Raw genomic sequence first — 25,214 nt, forward strand, 5'->3', positions numbered from 1 at the left:
CCAAGTACAGAATGAGAACAAACCAAAAACGAAGAACCATGAGATATGGTAGAACAAAAAGCAGATCCATCACTGAAGAAAGATGGGAGGAATCTTGGTACACCAGGCAAGGGGGCAGCCAGTGTGATTCAGGAGACAGGCATGTTGAGTGGCCATCACCATGCCACTTCTGGCCATTGTCTATATGTTTAACCTGACAATGCCAGAGTGTCCCTGCACGAATTCTGATCTGTACTAGGCTTGTCTAAACCATGTACTGATGAGTTCCTTCTTTTCCTTCTGTCAGCTGAGGATTCTTATTCCTCTACTTTGACTTACTTCTGAGGTACAGAGATTGGCTATGATAGAAGCAGAGAGTACAGAGCAACCCCAGTGTCTGTCTACACTAGATCTCTGCCAGATGCCCTGAGTATGGAGAGCCTCATTTTTCCAGAGCCACATGGTCTTGCTTGCTGAAAGCCACATAAGGGCCTCTTATAATTGCTCAAGGAAACTGACACCTATGACCTAGAATGTTGAGCTTTCTTTTTACACTGCAGTGTAATTCGCTTTTTCATTACACAGATACGTTTGTGCTTTCTGCTGCTCTTTTTTTTTCTTAATCAGATTTTTAATATGTTAGTAGGTTAAATTATTAACAATTAAATATTTGTTTGAGAAAAAGATTGTTTTCATCCTTGGGTCTTGATTAGTCCTTGTGGGCAAAATGAGTGGAGGACATGGTTATATGGGAGTATCGGAAAGGTGGCCTTGACCTGTGGATGATTAGACTGAAGACCACCTAAAAAATATAGGTAATAGGAGCTGTTGTGACCAGTGGTTGACTGTCCCTGAAAGATGCCTAAGATCATGAGGCAGAGGCAACTTCATGGCCCTCTCCACAATGATCTTATTGAGAGCTTATTCCAGTGTTCCCGTTGGATAGGACATCTGTGGCCGTTAGGGCAAAGGACTAAGACTCAGGCCGACTTCAATATGTGTAGTCACAGACTGTGTCCTCCAAAATCTTGTGTAATTTCCCACCGTCTCTGGACTTGGAGGATGATGAAGATAGTATAGGAATTGCTTTTATATTAAAAATTACTGATTTCTTTTCTTTCTAATGTTTATTTTTGAGAGAGAGAGAGAGAGAGAGGTGGGAGAAAGGAGGGGCAGAAAGAGAGAGAGAGAGAGGGAGAGAGAGAATCCCAAGCAAGATCCACACTGTCAGTGCAGAACCCAACTTGGGGCTCAAACCCACGAACTGTGAGATCATGACCTGAGCTGAGGTCAGACGTTTAACCAACTGAGCCACTTAGGGCCCCCAAATTACTGATTACTTAAAGTTAAATGAAAGCTCTGTGCCTTTTGTAGCATTTTGACACCCTTCCTCAGGGTTTGCAAATTTCTGGTCTCCTGCAATGGCTACGGTCTATAATCACACCGACTTTTTCCTGAATTGTATTGTTCATTATCTTTTCTTTGAATTTTGTTTCTTGATTAGATTGTAAGTTCTTGAAGCGTGGCAAATATCTTCTAGTTCTAATTTGCCCTTTGGGTTACCACATTGTATTGAAAGGTAGTACCAGTTTCTACCTCTTATTCTTATTCTGGGCCAGGTCAAGCGCTTTATAGCTGTCTCATTGCATGTCTGTGGCACATCTGTGCATGCCTTGTGTCTACGAGGAAGGGGAAGTTATTATCTCCACTTTCCAGAAGAGAACACTGAGGCTTAGAGGGGTTAATGATGAGGTCTCTCAGCCAATGAAAGGCAGAGCTGGGGGTCCATGCCATGCCATTCTGATTATGCAGCTTGACATCTTAAGCACTATGCTATTTGAGCCTGCTATTCATTCCCTTTTTGCTTCAGACAGAATAGTTTTCTTTCAGCTTTAGGAAGGTTAACTTGGGAAGTTGTCACAGAGGCCATGAACATTGTTATTCTGTTCGATTCTGCCTTTTCTTGTTTCTGCTTTCTATCATGATTGTTCCTTTTCACCACATGAAGGGCCATGGCTGGGACAGTGACAGGAATGAGGGAATGCTGAAGGATCTTGGGGAGATCCAGAGTTTGGGGGTCTGTGGCAACAATCAATATGTTAATCTCCTAACAATCATCAAACAATTTAACAGTAATACTTCCAGTATCCTGGGACTGGTACTTTCCATTTCTATTCCCCCTATGAGGGCGGGCACAAAAGAACAGTGTTCGAGGTCAGCAGGGGGCCTGGCAGAATCCCAGCTCTGCTCTGTCCCCATGCCTACACCCTTGTCTCAAGCCTCCTCGCCTGTCATTTCTCTGCATAAAAGGGATCAAGCCTCTCAGTGGTGGGGAGTGTTCACCACTCCCCATTGAGGTTATGAAACCTACTGTTTCAAAGGAGACAGAATGAAGATTGTTGAGGGGGGTGGGGAAGGAGACAGAAATAAAGAGAAGGGGCTGAAGGCTGATACATGGGCAAAAATAATGAGTTAAGAAACCGACTTGCTAGAAAATGGCCAGAAATCTATGAAAGGGAGGAAAGGGGTTCCTGTGGAGAATAGGGGTGGGGCATGAGGAGAGGGGGCCCACGGAGAGAAGTGAATAGTGCACAGCCACTTTTAATACACGAATCCATGCCAGGGCCATCCCCCAGTTATTTTTCCTGTATTATCTTTTTATTTGTTTAATTTTAAAAAATTTATTTAAGTTTAATGTTTTTATTTGAGAGAGAGAAAGAGAGAAAGAGAGAGAGAGAATGGGGGGGGGAGGGGCAGAGAGAGAGGGAGAGAGAAAGAATCTCAAGCAGTCTCCATGCTTAGCATGAGCCCGACGTGGTGTTCAATCCCATGACCCTGGGATCATGACCTGAGTGAAAATCAAGAGTCCTCTGACTGAGCTACCCGGGTGCCTCTGTATTGTCTTTTTAAATGTAACTTTTGATACATATAAAAGAGTATGTATATATCCCATGTTACTTTTAAGCCATTAGAATTTCATGCCTAAATAAAGCAAGAGAAAGCACACAGTAAGTAAAGCAGATTCTAGTCCTGGGTGAGAAGGCAAGAAGGAGAGGTACCTGGAATATGGATTTGATAATTTTCCCCTTTACTACTTGAAAGAGTATATTGCAGATTAAAAAACAACTACTTTTAGGGACGTGAACAGCTCTCCCCAGTTTACAGGGCTCACATCTACATCCCTACACAGCTAGCTTGGAGAGAGCCTGACGCTCAGGCCTTCCCGCGGAGAAATGCTGCTTTCTCCTGGTCATAGTCTTAACTGATGTGACAATAATAGAACACTGTGAGTCCCAAATAACTCTTTCGTTAAGAATTAGATTGTATAGGGGCGCCTGGGTGGCTCAGTCGGTTGAACATCCGACTTTGGCTCAGGTCATGATCTCACGGTTCGTGGGTTCGAGCCCCGCATCAGGCTCTGTGCTGACAGCTCAGAGCCTGGAGCCTGCTTTGGATTCTGTGTCTCCCTCTCTCTGTGCCCCATCCCTGCTCATGCTCTATCTCTCTCTCCCTCAAGAATAAATAAAACATTTTTTAAAAATTAAAAAAAAAAGAATTAGATTGTATAGCAAGAAATTAATTCAGGGAACATGACCTGCAAAAAATTAAACAACTCTAAAACTTTAAAGTGCATTTGGAGTCATCTACTTGAAGAGAAGCCTGACTAAGATTTGGCCCCACTGGATGGTGACACTTCATGGATGACAATCCAAGTGTTTCCAGCTTCTATTTATTAAATATCTTCCTGTGTTCTCTGGGACTCTGCCCAAGCCCAGGTAACAAGTATGGAGGGGCACAGGGAGCTAAGGACAAGAATTTGATATTCTATGCAAAAATCCTCTGTCCAAACATGTGACAGGAACTGTTTGGGAGAGGATGTAGTTGGGCATCCCTGGTCCCTGTCACGAGCAGGTGAGGAGCCTCTAAGCTGGAGAAGAACTGAGTTAGATTCCACAGCAGGGGACCTTGCAGCCCCCTCCCCACATTGAACCAAGTCATGGGGGAAGGGGGTAGAAGAAGATGAGAGAAATATCACATAATTTGGATGTTGCTCAAGTAGAAGCCACCATGCCTTGCTTTTGGTCTGGAATTCTCTCCTACAGGAATATAATCAATATGATCAATAATGCAGTGCATACAAATATAGACACACCATTTGTTTTCCTTTTTTTTTTTTTAAAATTTTTTTTTCAACGTTTATTTATTTTTGGGACAGAGAGAGACAGAGCATGAATGGGGGAGGGGGCAGAGAGAGGGAGACACAGAATCGGAAACAGGCTCCAGGCTCTGAGCCATCAGCCCAGAGCCCGACGCGGGGCTCGAACTCACGGACCGCGAGATCGTGACCTGGCTGAAGTCGGACGCTTAACCGACTGTGCCACCCAGGCGCCCCAATTTGTTTTCCTTTTTAATGGGAATTGGGGAAATAGAATTTATAAGGATCTCTGTGTTCATAGGGCACAGACCGTACAGACCACAGTTCATCTGTGTGAAGTTACATGTTTTATTCATCTTCATTAATAATAAGCTCATTTGATGATGCTAGAGGAAAAAGTAAATTATCTTTCTATTTTCTCCATTGAAGACCATATCACAAAAACAAACAGTACGAGCTAAAAAAGGCCAAAGTAGCATAGAGTTGAGGTGGGCAGTTAATGAATAGTTGTATTTGTTACTTTTCTGGATTTTCTACTTGTGGTATTTGTCAGCTTTGTAAAATTAGTGATTTGTTGGGATTAAATGTTCATGTTTGTATCTAATTTTTCATGTATATTAATTCTCTCTCTCTTTTTTAAAAATTTATTTACTCATTTTTAGAGAGAGTGCAAGTGGAGGAGGGGCAGAGAGAGAGGGAGAGAGAGAATCCCAAGCAGGTTCTGTGCTGTGAGCATGGGGCCTGATGCGGGACTCCATCTCATGAACCATGAGATCATGACCTAAGCTGAAAGCAAGAGCCAGACACTCAACTGGCTGAGCCACCCAGGTGCCCCTAATTTCTTTCTTTCTTTTTTTTCTTTTCTAATTTTTTTTTTAACAGTTATTTATTTTTGAGACAGAGAGAGACAGAGCATGAATGGGGGAGGGTCAGAGAGAGAGGGAGGCACAGAATCTGAAACAGGCTCCAGGCTCTGAGCTATCAGCACAGAGCCCGACGTGGGCTTGAACTCACAGACCACAAGATCATGACCTGAGCCGAAGTCGGACGCTTAACTGACTGAACCACCCAGGTGCCCCCCACTAATTCTCTTTCTTAAAGAAGGTCTTCAAAATTGTTTAATCTGCTGTCCCACAGAACTCTATTGCTTCTGATTCCGTTATAGAAAAAAAAAAAAGAATAGCAATGTGTGCACGCTGAATCCATGTCTTGAAAATATACTCAGGAATTAAAAATACACTCAATATACAAAACAAATATAATTTTGTTGTTAGCAAAGATTGTGATTAATTTTTGTCTTATTTTTCTCTACCAGTACTAAATGTAAGTTTCCTTCAGTGAAGTTAACCATTCTTTATAGGAGACACTGTGGTGTGGGGAAAGTGATGTTGTCTAGAGACAGACAGGACAACATTTGTGTTCTAGCACTGCCACTGACCACTGGTGGGCCCTTTACGATGTCTCCAATCTTCCCTCAGCCACTGTCACCCGCCTGTTCAGGAATGATGCATAGTAAGTGCGCCATCATGAACCAGCCCACTACCAGGATCAGAAAGGCCCCTCTGCCAGGTGTCAAAGGCTTTCATGAGTAGATATTTAAGTTTGTCAGATATTTTTCCTGCATTAATTTAGATTATTGTGTAGTTTTTCTCTTCTATCCTGCTAAAATCGTGTTTGATTTCTATAATTTTTTTCCTTTTATTTATGTATGTATTTTTGAGAGAGAGCACCAGTAGAAGAGGGGCAGAGACAGAGGAGGACAGAGGATCTGAAGCAGACTCTGTGCTGACAACATTGAGCCTGATGCCGGGCTCAAACTCACGAACCGTGAGACCACAACCTGAGCTGAAGTTGGACACTTAACCGACTGAGCTACCAGTAACCCCTAGTCACCAAATTTCTTTTGATTGGCTCATTTAGTTCATTTACTTAAAGTAACTATTGATAGATATGTACTTATGGCCATTTTGTTAATTGTTTTCTGGTTATGTTTGCATCCTTCCCTGTTCCTTTCTTCTTTTTTTGCTGTCTTCCCTTGTGGTTTGATGACTTCCATTATTGTTATTTTTGGATTCCTTTCTCTTTTGTGTGTGTGAATCTGTCATAGGTTGTCAGTGTGGTTACCATAAGGTTCATCTATAACATCCCTGTATATACAGTAGTCTATATTAAGTTGATGGTTGCCTAAGTTTGAACACATTCTTTTTTTTTTTTAATTTTTTTTTAACGTTTATTCATCTTTGAGAGACAGAGAGAGACAGAGTATGAGTGGGGAAAGGGCAGATAGAGAAGGAGACACAGAATCTGAAGCAGGCTCCAGGCTCTGAGCTGTCAGCACAGAGCCCGATGCAGGGCTTGAGCACAGGAACTGCGAGATCATGACCTGAGCCGAAGTTGGATGCTCAACCGACTGAGCCATCCAGGCTCCCCAAGTTTGAACATATTCTAACAGCACTAGATTTTTACTCCTTCATGTTTTATGTATATGATATCATATTTGCTGCTTTCATTTTTGCCTTTTAATTATTGTGTGGACTTCCTTAAGTTCATCATGTTTGAGGTTCTCTGTGATTTCTGGATGTCTTGGTCCCGAGAAGTTTGGCTATTATTTCTTCAAATAAGTTTTCTACCATCTTCTCTCTCTCTCTCCTTCTGTGGCCCCAGAAGCAAATCCCTCCCAATGGCTATGTGTCAACTGCTCCATGCAGCTGAGAACCTTGCTCCACACGTAGTCAAACACATAAGCAAGGACGTCCTCTTTCATGCAGTAAAATGAAGCAATGGGAGGGTACCCTAATTTCTGTTTCTCTGGAGATGCTTGTAATTTCTTTCCTTGGAACCCCTCTTCCATGTTAGTGTAGTCGAATGCTAGGTGTTCCTCTATAATTCCGTCAGAGGAGATTATACAGTCTTCTTTTTCCATAGAACACACACTAGGGGATTTGGCAATGGAAGATGCTTTATGAGCATAAGAAGATGCAAAATGTAACTTCTTTCCCCTAATACCAAATATAGTAAAATCTCTTTCTTGAGAAAGTGTTGTCTCATGTAAAACTGAAACGACAGAAGGGGATCTAGGGTACAGTCCATACCCTTCCCTTGGAGTGACTATCTGCCTACCCAGAATCCTGAGGTGAGGAAAGCTACGTGTCCATTGTTGACACTCTTCCTTTGACTCTTAGTATGCACACTCAACTTCTGCTTGTACAAGAGCTCGTCAATGGCTGTGAACATTGCCTGGACTTTTTCAGTGGCCTTTGGATCAAGTTCCATATCCCCAGGAGAAGTCTGAGTGCCTGTGTAACTTGGAAAAGCAGATCTTGAATTCCCAGTGTCAGCTGATGTAATAGATGATTTTTGTGTGATGTCAGACTCACTTTGGGAACTGGCATCTTTTTCATGACTGTCATTGGTACAAGAAATTTCACCCAGCTGCTTTGGAAGAGGATGATGATTAATAGCATGTTTTGTTATTCCTTTCAACCCCAAGCTTTGTGGCACCGCCTTCCGGATGTCACTTTCTGTAATATTAAACGAAGTTTGTGTAACTGGGATAAACTCCACTTATTTGTTGTGTATTATCCTTTTCACATGTTGCTGGATTCAACTAACTGATGTTTTGCTAGGATATTTTGCGTTTATGATCTTGAGGGATACTGGCCTGCAGATTTCTATTCTGTTTGTTGTGTTTGCTTTTGACATCAGCTGCAATGTCGCTAGGGTGTGTGGGGCTGCAGACAATATTTTTGGCCAGGCCTTTGTCTATATAAACAATTTGATTACCAATGTACCATAAAGTCCATTGGACTCTGTGAGGTATAACGAAGAAATAAAAAGAGGTACTTAAGCATTTTTTTTCCTGTTTAATCAGTGCTCAGGAAGTTTCTTTGCAGTGTCCACCTCTTCCTGTTTAGGACCAAAACCCATTTCTTTCAGTTCTTTATCATCAAAGGTATTGCTTCTGGCTTATTTCCTATCTCCCTTCTAGAGAAAATGTAGCAATGCTATTATCACTCATAAAGCCGGAACATGTTTCTATGGGAACAACATAGATCATCTTACCTCTGAAATTCTGTCCTGCCACTTACTTAATGTTGATTACATCATTACTCATGATGCCACATTGTCCATCTACCACCCATGAATACTAGCTTCCAAAGAGACACAGTAAAAGTTACTACTATACTTTGTTGATGATGACCGCAAATGCAGGTCTTACCCAAATTGTGCAGGGAAATGTGAATGATATTTCATTTTCTGGTCATATTAAATTTACTGTTTGGAACTTTATAGCATAAATGTAGAAGTCTTTAGACTCTAACAGGTGCATTTCTAGAACGTGATCTTTCTCAACGTTGACCACACTTCTGCTTTCCACACACTGCCACCGGCAGGGGGCATAATGTGAGGAAGACTACAGGAAGAGCAAGAAGGGCAGTCCCATTCGTACACGAAATGTCCACCGATCATCTGGTGACCTACAGCCATCTTGTGGTAGGATGACCACACCAATTAGAGGCGAGAGAGAACGTCAATCTGAAGGGCAACGGGTATTGCAGAGCAAGGATCTCAAAAGCTCCCAGAGACATGTACAACCACAACCACTTCCGAGGACTGCTGACGTGTCTGCAGAGCCAACAGAGGGGATTGGGTGATCACCATGGCTGTGGGAAGTGCATAGGGTAGAGCATTCTCACCATTACAGGTGAAAGACACCTGCTGCCTCCAGGTGCTGTGATTATGGACAGCACTGCAGTCAGAATGTAGATGGGTAGGAGTCGAGGTATAGGCCCCAGTATGCAGCTTGAACCCAAGAGTTGGCAGTGAACTCTTAGTAGCCCAGAAACCTGAACTTGCTACATGTCTGTCATAGTGGGAGAGGCTTAAAATCAGCATGTCAGTACCATTCTGGAGGCCCAATCTATCATGATCCCACAAAAACTGTATTGTGCCAGCAATCGGCTTGCCAGGCATCTATCTGTCCTGGAACAACCTTACAATGGGGTCCTGGGTTGAATACCCATAGGTATGAATCCCTGAGAAAATTGGGGCATATGGTTGATACTAGGTGAAGGGTAGAGGGTCAGAGAAGGGATATTATGGGACCATGACGGAGAGGTACTAGTCTAAGATCAAGGCACCCTACCCAGATGGTATTGCTAGTGTCAACCGATCCCAGTCACCAGAGGGGGAATTAGAATATCTTGGGGAGGGCACTCTGAAGTATGGGGCTCCTTGGGGCATAACATGCCAGAGCAAGGCCCCTGCTTGCTTGAGTATATTCTTCCCTCCTCTATAGAGTGTTTGTGCAAGATTTTTTTTTTTTTCTCTTCCTTACAGAGTGTTGTGCTTTATTCAGGTGACCAGTTGAGTTCCTGAGGATCAGTTTAATAATTTTGAAGCTTTTCAAAAAGCTTTTGAAGAGTGGGTCTTGAGTAACCTTTACTCAAAAACTGTGACTATCCCTTGACCCTTCTGAATGCCCTGTCTATTCAATGAGGCCTCTTCACTTTGGCCAGTGGGAACATGAATTATTCCCGGTTTTATGTGAGCTCTTGGATTTATTCAGATTATAGCCGTTCAGTAACTGTTCTTTATCCCAAACTGTAAAGCTTCACCTTATTCATGTGAAGATTGATATTCAGCCAAAGACTGAGGGGACTCCATGCCGACTTTTGGAGCTCCTTCGCTTCTTAACTCCCTTGTGTGTGTCCAGTGCTCTACTCCACAAACTCTGGTCACCTCAGTCTCCCTGAACTTTGGGCTCCTTAAGTCAGTGAGGCCACTGGGCTTTGTTTGGGCCTTCCCTCCCAGTGTGATGATCTGGAAATTGCCTCTAGGCAGAAAGCCAGGGTGATCATAGGGCACACAGAGTTTATTTCCCTTTCTTCAGGGATCATAGTCCTAAGCATTTCTGTTGACCAAAGTCTGAAAACGAGTGTTTTTATTTTACCGATCATTTCTAGCTAACAGTTGTGGAGGGAGATAATTCCAGACCCTATCACTTCTTCATGACAGGAGGCAGAAACTCCCTAGACACAGTACCCTTTCTTTCAGTTTTGCTAATTCTGCTCGGACTACAGAATAAATGTTGCAGATTTCTATTTATTTCTATTTATTTATTACAAATGCAAATTCTGTTTATTCTGGGGCTTTCTCCCCTTATCTCTTCTACGCTTAGTTCTCAGAGTTTAGCCCCGAGTTTCAACTGGGCTGTTGAAATCAATATACTGACCTCCTGAATTATAACTTAACTAGTGCCAAGATTATAGTTTCAAACTGAGCCAGGTTAAATGGAAAACTCATTTCTCAGAGGCACATCATTGGGGATCTGTTTTTGGAAAAACACTTTGTAATATAAAAAATTCCAAAATTAATGATGACTGGAATACAAAATTTATATATATAGAAACAGTGTAAAGGGATGATGAGGGACATTTGTGCTTCCCTGAAACTGCCAACTAGAATCCATGTTTCAGGATAAATCTTGCCAAGTGTCTCACCTTTTAAGTTCAGAGGAATGTCTTCCGGATGCCAGTCCCACACTGTGAGATTTGCTAACAGAAGACATCCAGCAGAACCAGTTTCTTAACCCTCATTCCTTCCGTCTTTATAGAATAAAGGACACAGAGGGGGCAAGGATATTAAACCTTTGAAGGAAGGTTGTTGAAGTAGTAACAATACCTTCTCCCTCCCTTTCCTTGTTGGAGAGCCTGGGAAGCAGGGAGCAGGGAAGTTTCTATTTGTTCCACCCTCTTGTGTTGAAATCAGTGTTTCCCAAGTTTCCTCCACCCTCAGTAAGAACTGTGTGGGGGTGGGGGTAGGGTTGTGTGCCGCTGAGCTGACAGAGCATTTGGTGTTGCTGATGGAGCTGTGAGAGAGCCTGCCCCAGGGCAGCCTGTGTTCCCACCCTTGGCTTGGCAAGGATTGATGAGTGCTTGCCATGAAAGGTAGCTGGGCCTTGCCAGAAGCAGAGACTTTTGGGTGGATTAGGTGTTGCCTTGGTAATAGGGGAGAAGAGGACAGGGAAACTGCCTAAGGGTGGGCCCCGTGGAGTTGCCTGATGAGCTGACAATTTCATCCCCACTCAAATACTTGATTCCAGCCCCTTGGTGTTGGGCTGGGAGGCAGAGGAGGGACTTGCCAGCTTTGATGTCATGTGCTGTGTAAGCATAGATCATTCCCCCCTCTTCTCCAGGCGCAAGGAAGACAGAGAGGTAGAGGGAGTTTTGACAGTTTGGATTTCAAAAATCATGGGATTAAATATTAAACCTGAATGAGATGTAGAAATAAGAGGTCTGGCCTACGCAGGGTGTAGGTTTGAGGACCCAGAACATTTAGAGTTGCTTGAAAATAAATGATTTTTTCTTGGCACGTATCTATGTTGAGACTACTCTACCAGATGGATCAATATGCTTGTGCATGTATGTAAAACCAGAGATAGCGTTAAAAAAAAGCTTCTATTGTGTTTGATTTTACAGCTTGCAAATATCCCTTGAGAATTTTTTTTTTATTAAAACAAATTTTTTTTAATGTTTATTATTTTTGAGAGAGAGAGAGAGACAGAGAGCAAGCAGGGAAGGGGCAGAGAGAGAGGGAGACACAGAATCCAAAGCAGGCTCCAGGCTCTGAGCTGTCAGCACAGAGCCTGATGCGGGGCTCAAACTCACAGACCATGAGATCATGACCTGAGCTGTAGTTGGCTACCCAACCGACTGAGCCACCCAGGCGCCCCATCCCTTGAGAAAATTTTACTGCAAGGATTGATTTGGCTGAGGCTTTAAAAATGTATTTCTTCAGGGCATCTGGGTGGCTCAGTTGGTTAAGTGTCGACTCCTGGTTTCAGCTCAGGTCATGATCTCACAGTTCGTAGGTTCCAGCCCCATGTCAGGCTGTGCACTAACAGTGCAGAGCCGGCTTGGGATTCTCTCTGTCCCTGTTTCTCTGTCCTCCTCTGCTTGTGCTCTCACTCTCTCACAGTAAATAAATAAACTGAAAAAAAAAAAATATATATATATATATATATATATATATATATATATATATATATTTGTGGGTTTTTTTGTTTGTTTGTTTTTTCAATAAAGCTTGGCCATAAAATGCCCACCTCTCCTCCTGGCAAATCTCCCTGTGGCAAGTGTAGGCATTTGTTTTTAGTTCCAAATACTTTGAATCGTACTTGAAATTAAGGTCATCTGTCTCAAAAATTTCATTGCCCAGCTGATGAGTCGGTATGAAAGTGTCCAAATGTCTTTGAGGGTTTCCATGGGGACTTCTTCAATCATCTTCAGCTCTTCTATATCAATAAATCAGATGAGTGTGAATGACTTTGACTGGCTTGTCAGCATAGGGTAAGTGGTTTGGCTTAGTGAGATAAGTGTTGGTCACTCAATTATTGGAGAGTCACAAAAAGGAGTTTTGGATATTACTTTGTGGCTATTCCTGTGTGTGTGTGTGTGTGTGTGTGTGTGTGTGTTAGTGTAATGCAAAATAGCCCATATAAATATGTAAAAGTGCTTAATGATAATATATGTATTTGTTTTCTATTGCTGTTGTTAAAAAAAAAAATCACCACACATTTCACACATTTAGTGGCACATTTATTACCAAACAGCTGTGGAGGTCAGAAGTCCTAATGTCAGGGTATCAGTAGGGTGGAATTCTCTTTGAGACTCCAGGAGAAGAATCCATTTCCTTGCCTGTTTGAGCTTCTACAATCTTTGCCCTTCTTCACTCCAACTGCTGCAACCATGGTCACATTTCTTTCTCTCAGTGGGACTTCCTGCTTCCCTCTTATAAGGGCCCTTGTAATTATATTGGGTACACTGGATAATCCAAGGTAACCCTCACATCTCAAAACCCTTAACTTAATCACACCTTAAAGTCCCTTTTGCTGTGAAAGGTAACATATTCAAAGGCTCTGGTGATTAGGATGTGGACATCCTTTGGGGCCCTTACTACCACATTATATTAATGAAAAAAGCAAGAAATAGTGTAATTTCACGTACCTCTAAAATGTTAAACTCCAACAGTTTGTTTGTTTATTTATTTTTAGAGAGAGGGTGCAAGAGACTGATGGGCAGAGAGAGAGGGAGAGAGAAAGAGAGAGAAAAACAAGGCTCACCTGAAGCAGGGCTCAAGCTCACCTGATGTGGGACTTGAACTTATGAACAGTGAGATCATGACCTGAGCAGAAGTCAGATAGCTTGCCAACTAAGCCACCCAGGCACACACCAAGAGTTAGTTTCTGATCATGACTTCCTGTCTGTCTATTGCCTTCATTTCCTTGATAGATCTTTTCTCCAACTTTACGGAGATTGCCAATTTCTGGACCCTTTTATTGTGTCCCATTGTCTGTCCTACTTCTTTCCTCTTCAGTTCCTTCTAGACCCCATGATTCATCTTTCCAACCACTCTTGCCAATACCCTGACTCTCACCTGCTTGTCCTTTTGTGGCACTTATACTTCTTTATTTTTATTTTTATTATTATTTTTTTTATTTTTGAGAGAGAGAGTGTGAGCAGGGGAGAGGCAGAGAGAGGGGGACAGAAGATCTGAAGCAGGCTCTGTGCTGACAGCAGCAAGCCTGATGCAGGGCACGGACTCACGAAACGTGAGATCATGACTGGAGCCGAAATCAAGAGTCAGACGCTCACCCAACTGAGGCACTCAGTGCCCCTGTGGCACCTACACTTTGAGTTTCTTTACTCTGCCTGGCCTCTTGAGTTTTCTTGGAGGAAATCCCACAATGGGCCTTGTTATCATCAAGGTAAATTTGTGATCTTCAACCCTCTCTTGGGCCGTCAGTGTGGGCTAGAAAGCCTTCCATGTTTTCAGTCTTTGCTGCTCTTCTCAAGGTAAATTACAAGCTCGAACCCCATCCTCTGTTCTTTCTTTCTCTCTTCAGGCAATTCTTGGAGGGGAAAATTGCAGCCACTGAAACCATCAAAAAGAAGTCTGTAAACTTTGTCTTTTGTCCAGCAAACGTACTTCCAAGGACATTTGTCTCTCTCAGTTTGTTTCCTGTGACAGTGGGAGAGGTGCTCCCTCCTAAGGCTAACACAGAAGAGTCACAAACCAACAATATCCACATTGGGTTCACATTCCCCATGGAGCCTGTGTGCTACTGTGTAAGTTTTGTTTTTCAAGTAGTCATCTGTGACTGCTCTCGCTACTGCTTTACCATCCACTAATGCCAATAATTCCTCAATTCTCTGGAATCTAGATTCTGTCCCTACAATTTCATTGAAATAGCCCTGGATCTACATTGTAAAAATCCAAAGTCAAGTTCATCATCAAACCCCACCCCAGCCTGGTTCTCCTCCAGATTTCTTATTTAAAGAAATGATGCTATCATTGTCTTGAATACACCTTAGATAGTTTTCTCTCAATAACTTCACAGGATATCAGCTGCCAGACCAGATTCAATTCCCTAATATATATTACATTTCATTTTCTCATATACATTATATATAATATTCAATTTCCTAATATATATTTATATTTCATTTCCTCACATATATTATAGAATTGACTCTTAAACAATGTCGGGTTAGGGGTGCTGACCTCTCACACCATAGAAAATCCATGTATAACTTTTGACTCCCCTAAAACTTCACTGTTAATAGCCTACTGTTGACTGGAAGCCTTACCGAAAACATAAACAGTCAAGTAACATATTTTATATGTTGCATGTATTATATACTGTAGTCTTAAAATAAAGTAAGCTAGAGAAGAGAAAATGTTCTAAGGAAATCATAAGGAAGAGAAAATATATTTGTAGTACGGTATTGTATTTACTGAAGAAAACCCATATCTAAGTGGACCTATGCAGTTCAAACCTGGGTTGTTCAGGGTCAACTGTATATAATATTAAATTTCCTAATATATATTTATGTATAATGTGTAGGTACTTTTTTCCATGTGTCTCTAATGTAGGATCTCAGATATTCATCTGTATTTTCCTTCATTTCTCATACTTTTTTCTTTTTTCTTTGTAATTTTTTAACGTTTATTTATTAAAAAAATTTTTTTTAATGTTTTTATTTATCTTTGAGACATAGAGAGACAGAGCATGAGCAGCGGAGGGGCAGAGATAGAGGGAGACGCAGAATCTGAAGCAGGCTCCAGGCTCCGAGCTGTCAGCACAGAGCCCGACGCGGGGCTTGAACTCACAGAGTGTGAGATCATGACCTGAGCTGAAGTCGGCCGCTTAACCGACTGAGCCACCCAGGCGCCTCTATTTTTTGAGAGATAGACAGAGTGCGAGTCGGGGAGAGGCAGAGAGAGAGGGAGTCACAGAATCTGAAGCAGGCTCCAGGATCTGAGCTGTCAGCACAGAGCCCGACATGGGGCTCAAACTTCAGAACACAAGATTATGACCTGAGCTGAAGTCAGACACTTAAACAACTGAGCCACCACCCCTCTCATACCTTTTTCTTATATTTCATCCTTTAATCTATCTGAAATTGTATGTGTGTGTGTTTTATGTGTGTGAGTTTTAAGGAAGAAATGCAGCTTTTTCTTTTTTACCAACTAGTATTCATTTTCATTCAATCATTTACTATGCTCTTACTGATTTGAAATGTCATTTTATTAATTGCTAAATATATATATATGTATATATATATTTTGCTGATTTTTCTTTCCATTGTTGAGCCATACCACATTATTTTAATTATTATTTAATTATAATATTTTATAATATGTTTTTAAAGTTTTTTTTTAATTTTATTTATTTTGAGAGAGAGAGGGAGAGAGAGAGAGAGAGAGCAGAGTGAGGGAGAGGCAGAGACAGAATCCCAAGCAGGCTCTGCACTGACAGTGCAGAATCCCTTGTGGGGCTCAAACATATGAACCATGAGATCATGAGCTGAGATCAAGCTTTGGTTGGACCCTTAACCAACTGAGCCACCCAGGATTCCCTATAATATGTTTTAGTGATGCAAGTATGCTTTAATTATGTGTTCTCAAGATTTTTCCGTTACTTTTACTGATTTATTTTTCTGTTAAATTAAAAAAAAGTTAGCAATTTTAGAATGGAGTTATATAGTACTTATGAATTATTTGGAGGAAGGAATGGCATCTTTAAGAATAGAATTTTCTTTTTCACAATTTAGTATATCTTTCCATTTTGTCTTTTTAAGAAATCTCTCAAGAGAAAAGTATACATTATTTGGTCATGAAAAATTGTAATTTTCTTATAGTATTAGATTTATGGTGCCAGTATTTTATCTACCATAAGTGAAATTTGGTGCTCTTTTGGCTTTATTTTGAGGGTTATATTAAGTAAAATAAGTTGAAAAGCTTTCCATTGTTCTGCTTCTTTGGTACAATTTGTCTTTTTAAAATGTTCCTCTGTTAATTTGCATTAGTTAATTATTAATTTTCTTGTTCCAAAATTGGAGCTCAAAGCACATTCCCCCCTGATATGGTGGATGGTAGATCAGTCTTCACCGACATACACAGAGAAGAGAGTAAAGCACAAGCATCCTCCTGAGAACGGGTGGGAGAAAGTGGGAGGTTGCAAGCCAAAGGGAGAAATCTCTAACTTCTTTCTCATCACTCTGTGATTACATGGCAGGCAGTAGACTCATCGCGATGGATTCTGCTCCAGGGTAAACACAGTTTCTGTGATGGGTCAGGGGGTACATTACCGGGGGTAGGCATGTCTCAGCGCGTTCCTTGCATCTGCAGAGACAGCCCTGGGCATCCTGTAGAAGCTTGGCCAGGGTTCAGGGGCTGGGGTTCCTAAAGCAGAAATGATCCATCACAAGTAAACCCAACCCAACCCCAAATACGATCACATAATTGTATTTCAAACATAGTGGTGATGCATAAATCCAAGACTGTGGCAAGGTACTTAAGTCAAATTAGCTTTATATCTGAAGACCACAGGCATCAACTTCTTTGGGTGTCATTTTGGTGAGTAAAGTGAAAGTGTTATCTGCTAGACCAGAGGGATAGTCACATGGTCACCACAGGAATTGTCCCAAAGAGTCCTAAAAAATATTCCGCTCCTTCAGGTTTCCTCTCCTGAGAGTCATCTGGAGAAATAGTTTCCTTTTAAATGGTGGCTTTCAGGGCACCTGGGTGGCTCAGTTGGTTAAGTATTCAACTTCGGCTCAGGTCATGATCTCACAGTTCGTTGGGCCCTGCCTTGGGCTCGTTGCTGACAGCTCAGAGCCTGGAGCCTGTTTCGGATTCTGTGTCTCCCTCTCTCTCCGCCCCTCCCTCACTCATGCTCTGTCTCAATCTCTCAAAAACAAAATAAACATTAAAAAAAATGGTGGCTTTCCCCATTTTCTGCTTTTTCTTAAAACATTCAATTTTCTTTTCCATTAATAATACCAATTCTATAGTTACATAAAACTTTAACATAGATCTTTTTCACTCCAGGTCAAAATATAACTTATTTGATGCCAGACGTAACATTCTCCAAGACCTCAGAAGAGTAATAGTGACAGTGTCATGGATATCATTATCTTCTTTCTTTTTTTTAAATGTAATTTATTGTCAAACTGCTTTCCATACAACAACCAGTGCTCATCCCAACAGGTGCCCTCCTCAATGCCCATCACCCACCTTCCCCTCTCCCCCACCCCCATCAACCCTCAGTTTGTTCTCAGTATTTAAGAGTCTCTTATGGTTTGCCTCCTTCCCTCTCTGTAACTTTTTTTTTTTTTTTCGCCTTCCTCTCCCCCCTGGTCTTCTGTTGAGTTTCTCAGGATCCACATATGAGTGAAAACATATGGTATCTGTCTTTCTCTGTATGACTTATTTCACTTAGCATCACACTCTCCAGTTCCATCCACGTTGCTACAAAAGGCCGTATTTCATTCTTTCTCATTGCCACGTAGTATTCCATTGTGTATATAAACCACAATTTCTTTATCTACTCGTCACTTGATGGACATTTAGGCTCTTTCCATAAAAAAATTGGCTATTGTTGAAAGTGCTGCTATAAACATTGGGGTACAAGTGCCCCTATGCATCAGCACTCCTGTATCCCTTGGGTAAATTCCTAGCAGTGCTATTGCTGGGTCATAGGGTAGATCCATTTTTAATTTTTTGAGGAACCTCCACACTGTTTCCCAGAGTGGTTGCAGCAGTTTGCATTCCCACCAGCAGTGCAAGAGGGTTCCTGTTTCTCCACATCCTCTCCAGCATCTATAGTCTCCTGATTTGTTCATTTTAGCCACTCTGATCAGCGTGAGGTGTATCTCAGTGTGGGTTTGATTTGTATTTCCCTGATGAGGAGTTGTTGAGCATCTTTTTAATGTGCCTGTTGGCCATCTGGATGTCTTCTTTAGAGAAGTGTCTACTCATGTCTTCTGCCCATTTCTTCACTGGATTATTTGTTCTTCGGGTGTGGAGTTTGGTGAGTTCTTTGTAGGTTTTGGATACTAGCCCTTTATCCGTTATGTCATTTACAAATATCTTTCCCCATTCCATCGGTTGCCTTTTAGTTTTGTTGATTGTTTCCTTTGCAGTGCAGAAGCTTTTTATCTTCATGAGGTCCCAATAGTTCATTTTTGCTTTTAATTCCCTTGCCTTTGGAGATGTGTCAAGTAAGAAATTGCTGCGGCTGAGGTCAGAGAGGTTTTTTCCTGCTTTCTCCTCTAGGGTTTTGATGGTTTCCTGTCTCACATTCAGGTCCTTCGTCAATTTTGAGTTTATTTTTGTGAATGGTGTAAGAAAGTCGTCTAGTTTAATTCTTCTGCATGTTGCTGTCCAGTTCTCCCAGCACCATTTGTTAAGAGACTGTTTTTTTTCCATTGGATATTCTTTTCTGCTTTGTCAAAGATTAGTTGGCCATACATTTGTGGGTCCAATTCTGGAGTCTCTATTCTATTCCATTGGTCTATGTGTCTGTTTTTGTGCCAATACCATGCTGTCTTGATGATTACAGCTTTGTAGTAGAGGCTAAAGTCTAGGATTGTGATGCTTCCCACTTTGGTTTTCTTCAGTATTACTTTGGCTATTCGGGGTCTTTTGTGGTTCCATACAAATTCTAGGATTGCTTGTTCTAGCTTCGAGAAGAATGCTGGAGCAATTTTGATTGGGATTGCATTGAATGTGTAGATAGCTTTGGGTAGTATTGACATTTTAACAATATTTATTCTTGCAATCCATGAGCACGGAATGTTTTTCCATTTCTTTGTATCTTCTTCAATTTCCTTCATAAGGTTTCTATAGTTTTCAGCATACATATCTTTTACATCTTTGGTTAGGTTTATTCCTGGGAATTTTATGATTCTTGGTGCAATTGTGAATGGGATCAGTTTCTTTATTTGTCTTTCTGTTGCTTCATTATTAGTGTATAAGAATGCAACTGATTTCTGTACATTAATTTTGTATCATACGACTGCTGAATTCATGTATCAGTTCTAGTAGACTTTTGGTGGAGTCTATTGGGTTTTCCATGTATAGTATCATGTCATCTGCAAAAAGTGAAAGCTTGACTTCATCTCTGCCAATTTCGATGCCTTTGACTTCATTTTGTTGTCTGATTGCTGATGCTAGCACTTCCAACACTATTTTAAACAACAGCGGTGAGAGTGACATCCCTGTTGTCCTCCTGATCTCAGGGGGAAAGCTCTCAGTTTTTCCCCATTGAGGATGATATTATCTGTGGGCTTTTCATAAATGGCTTTTATGATGTTTAAGTATGTTCCTTCTATCCCGACTTTCTCGAGGGTTTTTATTAAGAAAGGATGCTGAATTTTGTCAAATCCTTTTTCTGCATCGATTGACAGGATCAAATGGTTCTTATCTTTTCTTTTATTAATGTGATGTATCACATTGATTGATTTGTGAATATTGAACTAGCCCTGTAGCCCAGAATGAATCCCACTTGATCATGGTGAATAATTCTTTTTATATGCTGTTCAATTAGATTTGCTAGTATCTTGTTGAGAATTTTTACATCCATAGTCATCAGGGATATTGGCTTGTAGTTCTCTTTTTTTGCTGGGTAGCTGTCTGGTTTGGGAATCAAAGTAATGCTGGCTTCATAGAATGAGTCTGGAAGTTTTCCTTCCCTTTCTATTTTTTGGAACAGTTTGAGAAGGATAGGTGTTATCTCTGCTTTAAATATCTGGTAGAATTCCCCAGGGAAGCAATCTGGTCCTGGACTCTTATTTGTTGGGAGATTTTTGATAACTGATTCAGTTTCTTCACTGGTTGTGGGTCTGTTCAAATTTTCTATTTCTTCCTGTTTGAGTTTTGGAAGTCTGTGGGTGCTTAGGAATTTGTCCATTTCTTCCAGGTTGTCCAATTTGTTGGCATATAGTTTTTCATAGTATTCCATGATAATTGCTTGTATTTATGAGGGATTGGTTGTAATAATTCCATTTTAATTCATGATTTTTTCTATTTGGGTCATCTCCCTTTTCTTTTTGAGAAGCCTGGCTAGAGGTTTATCAATTTTGTTTATTTTTTCAAAAACCCAACTCTTGGTTTCATTGATTTGCTCTACTGTTTTTTTAGATTCCATATTGTTTATTTCTGCTCTGATCTTTATTATTTCTCTTCTTCTGCTGGGTTTTGGGGTGTCTTTGCTGTTCTGCTTCTGTTTCCTTTAGGTGTGCTGTTAGATTTTGTATTCGGGATTTTTCTTGTTTCTTGAGATAGGCCTGGATTGCAATGTATTTTCCTCTCAGGACTGTCTTCACTGCATCCCAAAGCATTTGGATTGTTGTATTTTCATTTTCATTTGTTTCCATATATTTTTAAATTTCTTCTCTAATTGCCTGGTTGACCCATTCATTCTTTAGTAGGATGTTCTTTAACCTCCATGCTTTTGGAGGTTTTCCAGACTTTTTCCTGTGGTTGATATCAAGTTTCATAGCATTATGATCTGAAAGTGTGCATGGTATGATCTCAGTTGTTTTATACTTATTAAGGGCTGTTTTGTGACCCAGTATGTGATCTATCTTGGAGAATGTTCCATGTGCACTCGAGAAGGAGGTATATTCTGTTGCTTTGGGATACAGAGTTCTAAATATATCTGTCAAGTCCATCTGATCCAATATATCATTCAGGGCCCTTGTTTCTTTATTGATTCTCTGTCTAGATATTCTGTCCATTGTTGTAAGTGGCGTGTTAAAGTCTCCTGCAATTACCACATTCTTATCAATAAGGTTGCTTATGTTTGTGATTACTTGTTTTATATATTTGGGTGCTTTTGAATTTGGTGCATAGACATTTATAATTGTTAGCTCTTCCTGATGGAAAGACCCTGTAATTATCATATAATGCCCTTCTTCATCTCTTGTTACAGCCTTTAATTTAAAGTCTAGTTTGTCTGATATAAGTATGGCTACTCCAGCTTTCTTTTGACTTCCAGTAGCATGATAGATAGTTCTCCATCCCCTCACTTTCAATCTGAAGGTGTCCTCAGGTCTAAAATGAGTCTCTTGTAGACAGCAAATAGATGGGTCTTGTTTTTTTTTAATCCATTCTGATACCTTATGTCTTTTGGTTGGAGACTTTAGTCCATTTACATTCAGTGTTATTATTGAAAGATACGGGTTTAGAGTCACTGTGTTATCTTTAGGTTTCATGCTTGTACTGGTGTCTTTGATACTTTGTGATCCCAGCAACATTTCACTCACAGATTCCCCCTTAGGATCTCTTGTAGGACTGGTTTAGTGGTGATGAATTCCTTCAGTTTTTGTTTGTTTTGGAAAACCTTTATCTCTCCTTCTATTCTGAATGACAGACTTGCTGGGTAAAGGATTCTCAGCTGCATATTTTTTCTGTTCATCACATCGAAGATTTCCTGCCATTCCTTTCTGGCCTGCCAAGTTTCAGTAGATAGGTCTGCTACTACCCTTATGTGTCTACCTTTGTACGTTAAGGCCCATTTATTTCTAGCTGCTTTCAGAATTCTCTCTTTATCCTTGCATTTTGCCAGTTTCATTATGATATGTCATGCAGAAGATCGATTCAAGTTATGTCTGAAGGGAGTTCTCTGTGCCTCTTGGATTTCAATGCCTATTTCCTTCCCCAGATCAGAGAAGTTCTCAGCTATGATTTGTTCAAGTACACCTTCAGCCCTTTCTCTCTCTCTTCTTCTTCTGGAATTCCTATGATACAGATATTGTTCTGTTTGATTCCATCACTTAGTTCTCTAATTCTCCCCTCATACTCCTGGATTTTTAAAATCTTTTTTCTCAGGTTCCTTTTTTCCCATAATTTTGTCTTATAATTCACCTATTCTCTCCTCGGTCTCTTCGATCTGTGCAGTGGCCACCTCCATTTATTTTGCACCTCATTTATAGCATTTTAAAATTCATCATGACTATTTTTTAGTCCCTTGATCTCTGTAGCAATATTCTCTGCTGTCCTCTATGCTTTTTTCAAGCCCAGCGATTAATTTTATGACTATTATTCTAAATTCTTGTTCCGTTATGTTGCTGAAATCGGTTTTGATCAATTCGTTAGCTGTCGCTACTTCCTGGAATTTCTTTTGAGGAGAATTCTTCTGTTTCATCATTTTGTCTAGTTTTCTGTCCCTTATGCGTTTTAAAAGTTTGTGTACTCTGCACCTGTGAGCACTGCTATATTGAAAGAGGGTCATACACTGTCCAGAACCTGGCCCTTCAGGAGGTGTTTTTTTCAGAGATTGTTGTGCTCTCTGTTGTTGTGACTTTGGTTATTTTATTACCCTACTCATAGTGATATTTTGGACCCTCCACCAGGTGTGCTTTGATTTGTTCCTTGGAGTAGCCCTGTAAAGGAAAACAGACAAACAGGAGACAAAAACACGCAAACACACGAATAACACAAACAAATAAACACAAACAAAAAACTAAAGACTAGAAACGAAAAACCCAAAAACACCAACTACAAGTAAAGAGGGTGGAGGCGGTGCTGATGGAAGAGCACATACAAGGAGAGAAATGCATGGAGGGGGGTAGAAAAAATAAACATTGATTTAGGCAGAGAGACTAAAAGGCTTAATCCGGAGAGAGAGAAGGGAAATTAAAGGAGGCAGGGAAAATGAAACGAAGATAAAATTACCCAGACAGAGAAACTATATGGCTTGATTATTCCAGAGAGAAAGGAGTGTAAAGAAGGAGGTGTAGAACATGTTATCAAGACAATGGATTAAATATGTCTGTTTAGAGAGACCAATAACCAGAGTAACCAGCCTAGGGGAGGGAAGAGATAAGGAGGAGAAAGGGGGAGTAGAATATATGTATACATCCAGAGTTGACCTAGAGTTATTCCAGGCAATGCTGCACCGCTTGTTGGGAGTAGCTGTCTGCAGGGTCTGGGCCCATCTGGTGGCTATGCAGTTACCCAGTGCAAGGGGGGCGTGGTTTGGCGTAATGTGGACCCACCTCCACTATGGGCGGGGGAGTGATCCCTGAGGCCCCGCCTTGGTTGGGGGCTGGTGGGGGGGGGGGGGGGGGGAAGGTGATCCCTCAGTCTCTTCTCCACGGAGCCAAACCGGTGGACTCAGTTTGAGTCGTCCTCACTCGGTGGGCGCAGACAGGGTGGTTCTTTCTTGCTCCGCCAATTCCCCTGACCCTGCGCTTGGCTACGATTCAAAGTCCTGCTCTGCGCGCTCTGGCGCTGGGGAAGCGCCTCTCAGTGTGGTGATATGTGGTCTCCTGGTTTTGTCTGTGCCCCCCACACTTCAGGGAGGACCGCCTTCTCCTACTGTGGACTGAGCCGCTGCCTTCCCCGGGAGCCCCCCGGGTGGCAGACGCAAGCAGGCTTTGTCTTTTCCCATGGCACTCCAGGGAAAGGGCCACCTTTTCCTCCCTGCAGACTGAGCCCTCAGCCCAGCCACTGCGCCCGGGGTGGTGGACACAGGCAGGTTCTGTGCTATCGCGCAGCCCTCCAGGGAGGGAACCACTTTCTCCATCTGAGGACTGAGCCCTGACCTATCACAGTACCCAGGGCTGGCGCCCCTCCTCCCCAGGTGTGCGAATAGGGAGCCCGCCCCAGTCCAGAGAAAGCCCCGCAGTTAGAGATCAGATGCCTCTCAGTCTCAATCCGAAGTCTTTCTCCTGTTCAGCTATGGTCCTGCCCTTCCCTACCCTCTCTTTCTCTTCCCTTTGTCTATCCGCAGAAGGGGGTCCCTCCCCTCCGTGCCCACGGGGCCTTTTTTTATCTCCCCTAGTTCGCAGTTACCCACCTATCTTTTTTCCAGCTTCCCCATTTTCTTCCTAGTGGATTCAAGTCTCTTTTCCTCCCAGGCTCTGGTGTTCAAAGTCCTTTGGCTTCTACACGTCTTTGTTTGAGAGACGCAGGAAGTATGGATTCCCCCTACTTCTCCACCATATTGGCCACAACTCTCATTATCTTATTTCTGACCTTAAAAGGGAATATGTCGTGATATGGCATGTTTTTACATTATTAGTGTTATTATCAGAAATAACTTAAAATTTCCCAAATGGTTTGGGGCAACTCTGGAGAGAATCATGTAATTTTTTTTCTTTTGTGCATTAGAGTGGTCCCCCACTTATCTGAGTTTCCACTATTCATAGTTGTACTTTCCATATTTCAGTTACCCACAATCATGTGTTATTCACCTCACCTCATGCCCTCACATCCATCACGAGAAGGGGTGAGTACAGTAATAAGATTTCACATAACTTGTATGTCAGTATATTGTTATAATTGTTTTATTTTATTATTATTGCTGTTAATCTCTTGTGCCTAATTTATAAATTTAAACTTTATCATAGGCATATATGTGGAGGAAAAACATAGCATATATACAGTTTGGTACTATGTATGGCTTCGGGCACCCACTGGGGGTCCTGGAAGGTAGCCCCTGCAGATGAGGGGGGATGATTTTATTGGGAATGCTTTTGAATAAAAATCCTAGTATTAAGCCATCCTTAAATTTTTAGAGTAAATCTTATTCAGTTTTGAAAAATTATTTATATAGTACTGGATTTATATTGCTGATACCTTAGTTAAAACGAATGAAAATTTTTATTTTGCTACATTGGCTTTATTTTGACGGTTATATTAACTTTGATAAATAATTTGGGAAGTGTTTCATCATTCTGTAATCTTGGAACAGTTTAAATAACATGAGGGTTGTTACTTG

At 41.4% G+C, this 25,214-nt stretch overlaps 1 protein-coding gene and 1 long non-coding RNA gene across 6 annotated transcripts in view; one reads left to right on the forward strand and one right to left on the reverse strand.

Annotated features, from left to right (window-relative positions):
- LOC124529062 (uncharacterized) overlaps positions 1-25,214 on the forward strand; it is an 84,611-nt gene that overhangs the window by 15,460 nt on the left and 43,937 nt on the right. Inside the window, exon 2 of the long non-coding RNA XR_006966287.1 lies at positions 24,663-24,722. This is a non-coding gene — a long non-coding RNA (uncharacterized LOC124529062). The remainder of the gene's footprint in view (positions 1-24,662; positions 24,723-25,214) is intronic.
- AIG1 (androgen induced 1) overlaps positions 13,728-25,214 on the reverse strand; it is a 255,378-nt gene continuing 243,891 nt past the window's right edge. For 4 of the 5 annotated variants that reach the window (XM_047102975.1, XM_047102973.1, XM_047102976.1 and 1 more), the window contains one exon: positions 13,728-14,071. In XM_047102975.1, the coding sequence (XP_046958931.1) occupies positions 13,998-14,071 (74 nt within the window). In that variant the 3' untranslated portion in view covers positions 13,728-13,997. The remainder of the gene's footprint in view (positions 14,072-25,214) is intronic. The other variant, XM_047102979.1, reaches the window with a different exon arrangement.

The sequence above is a fragment of the Lynx rufus genome, unplaced genomic scaffold (genome assembly GCF_022079265.1).
Source record: "Lynx rufus isolate CCGP_SWC_20201006 ecotype Redwood Valley unplaced genomic scaffold, mLynRuf1.p SCAF_6, whole genome shotgun sequence".
Lineage (NCBI taxonomy): Eukaryota > Metazoa > Chordata > Mammalia > Carnivora > Felidae > Lynx > Lynx rufus.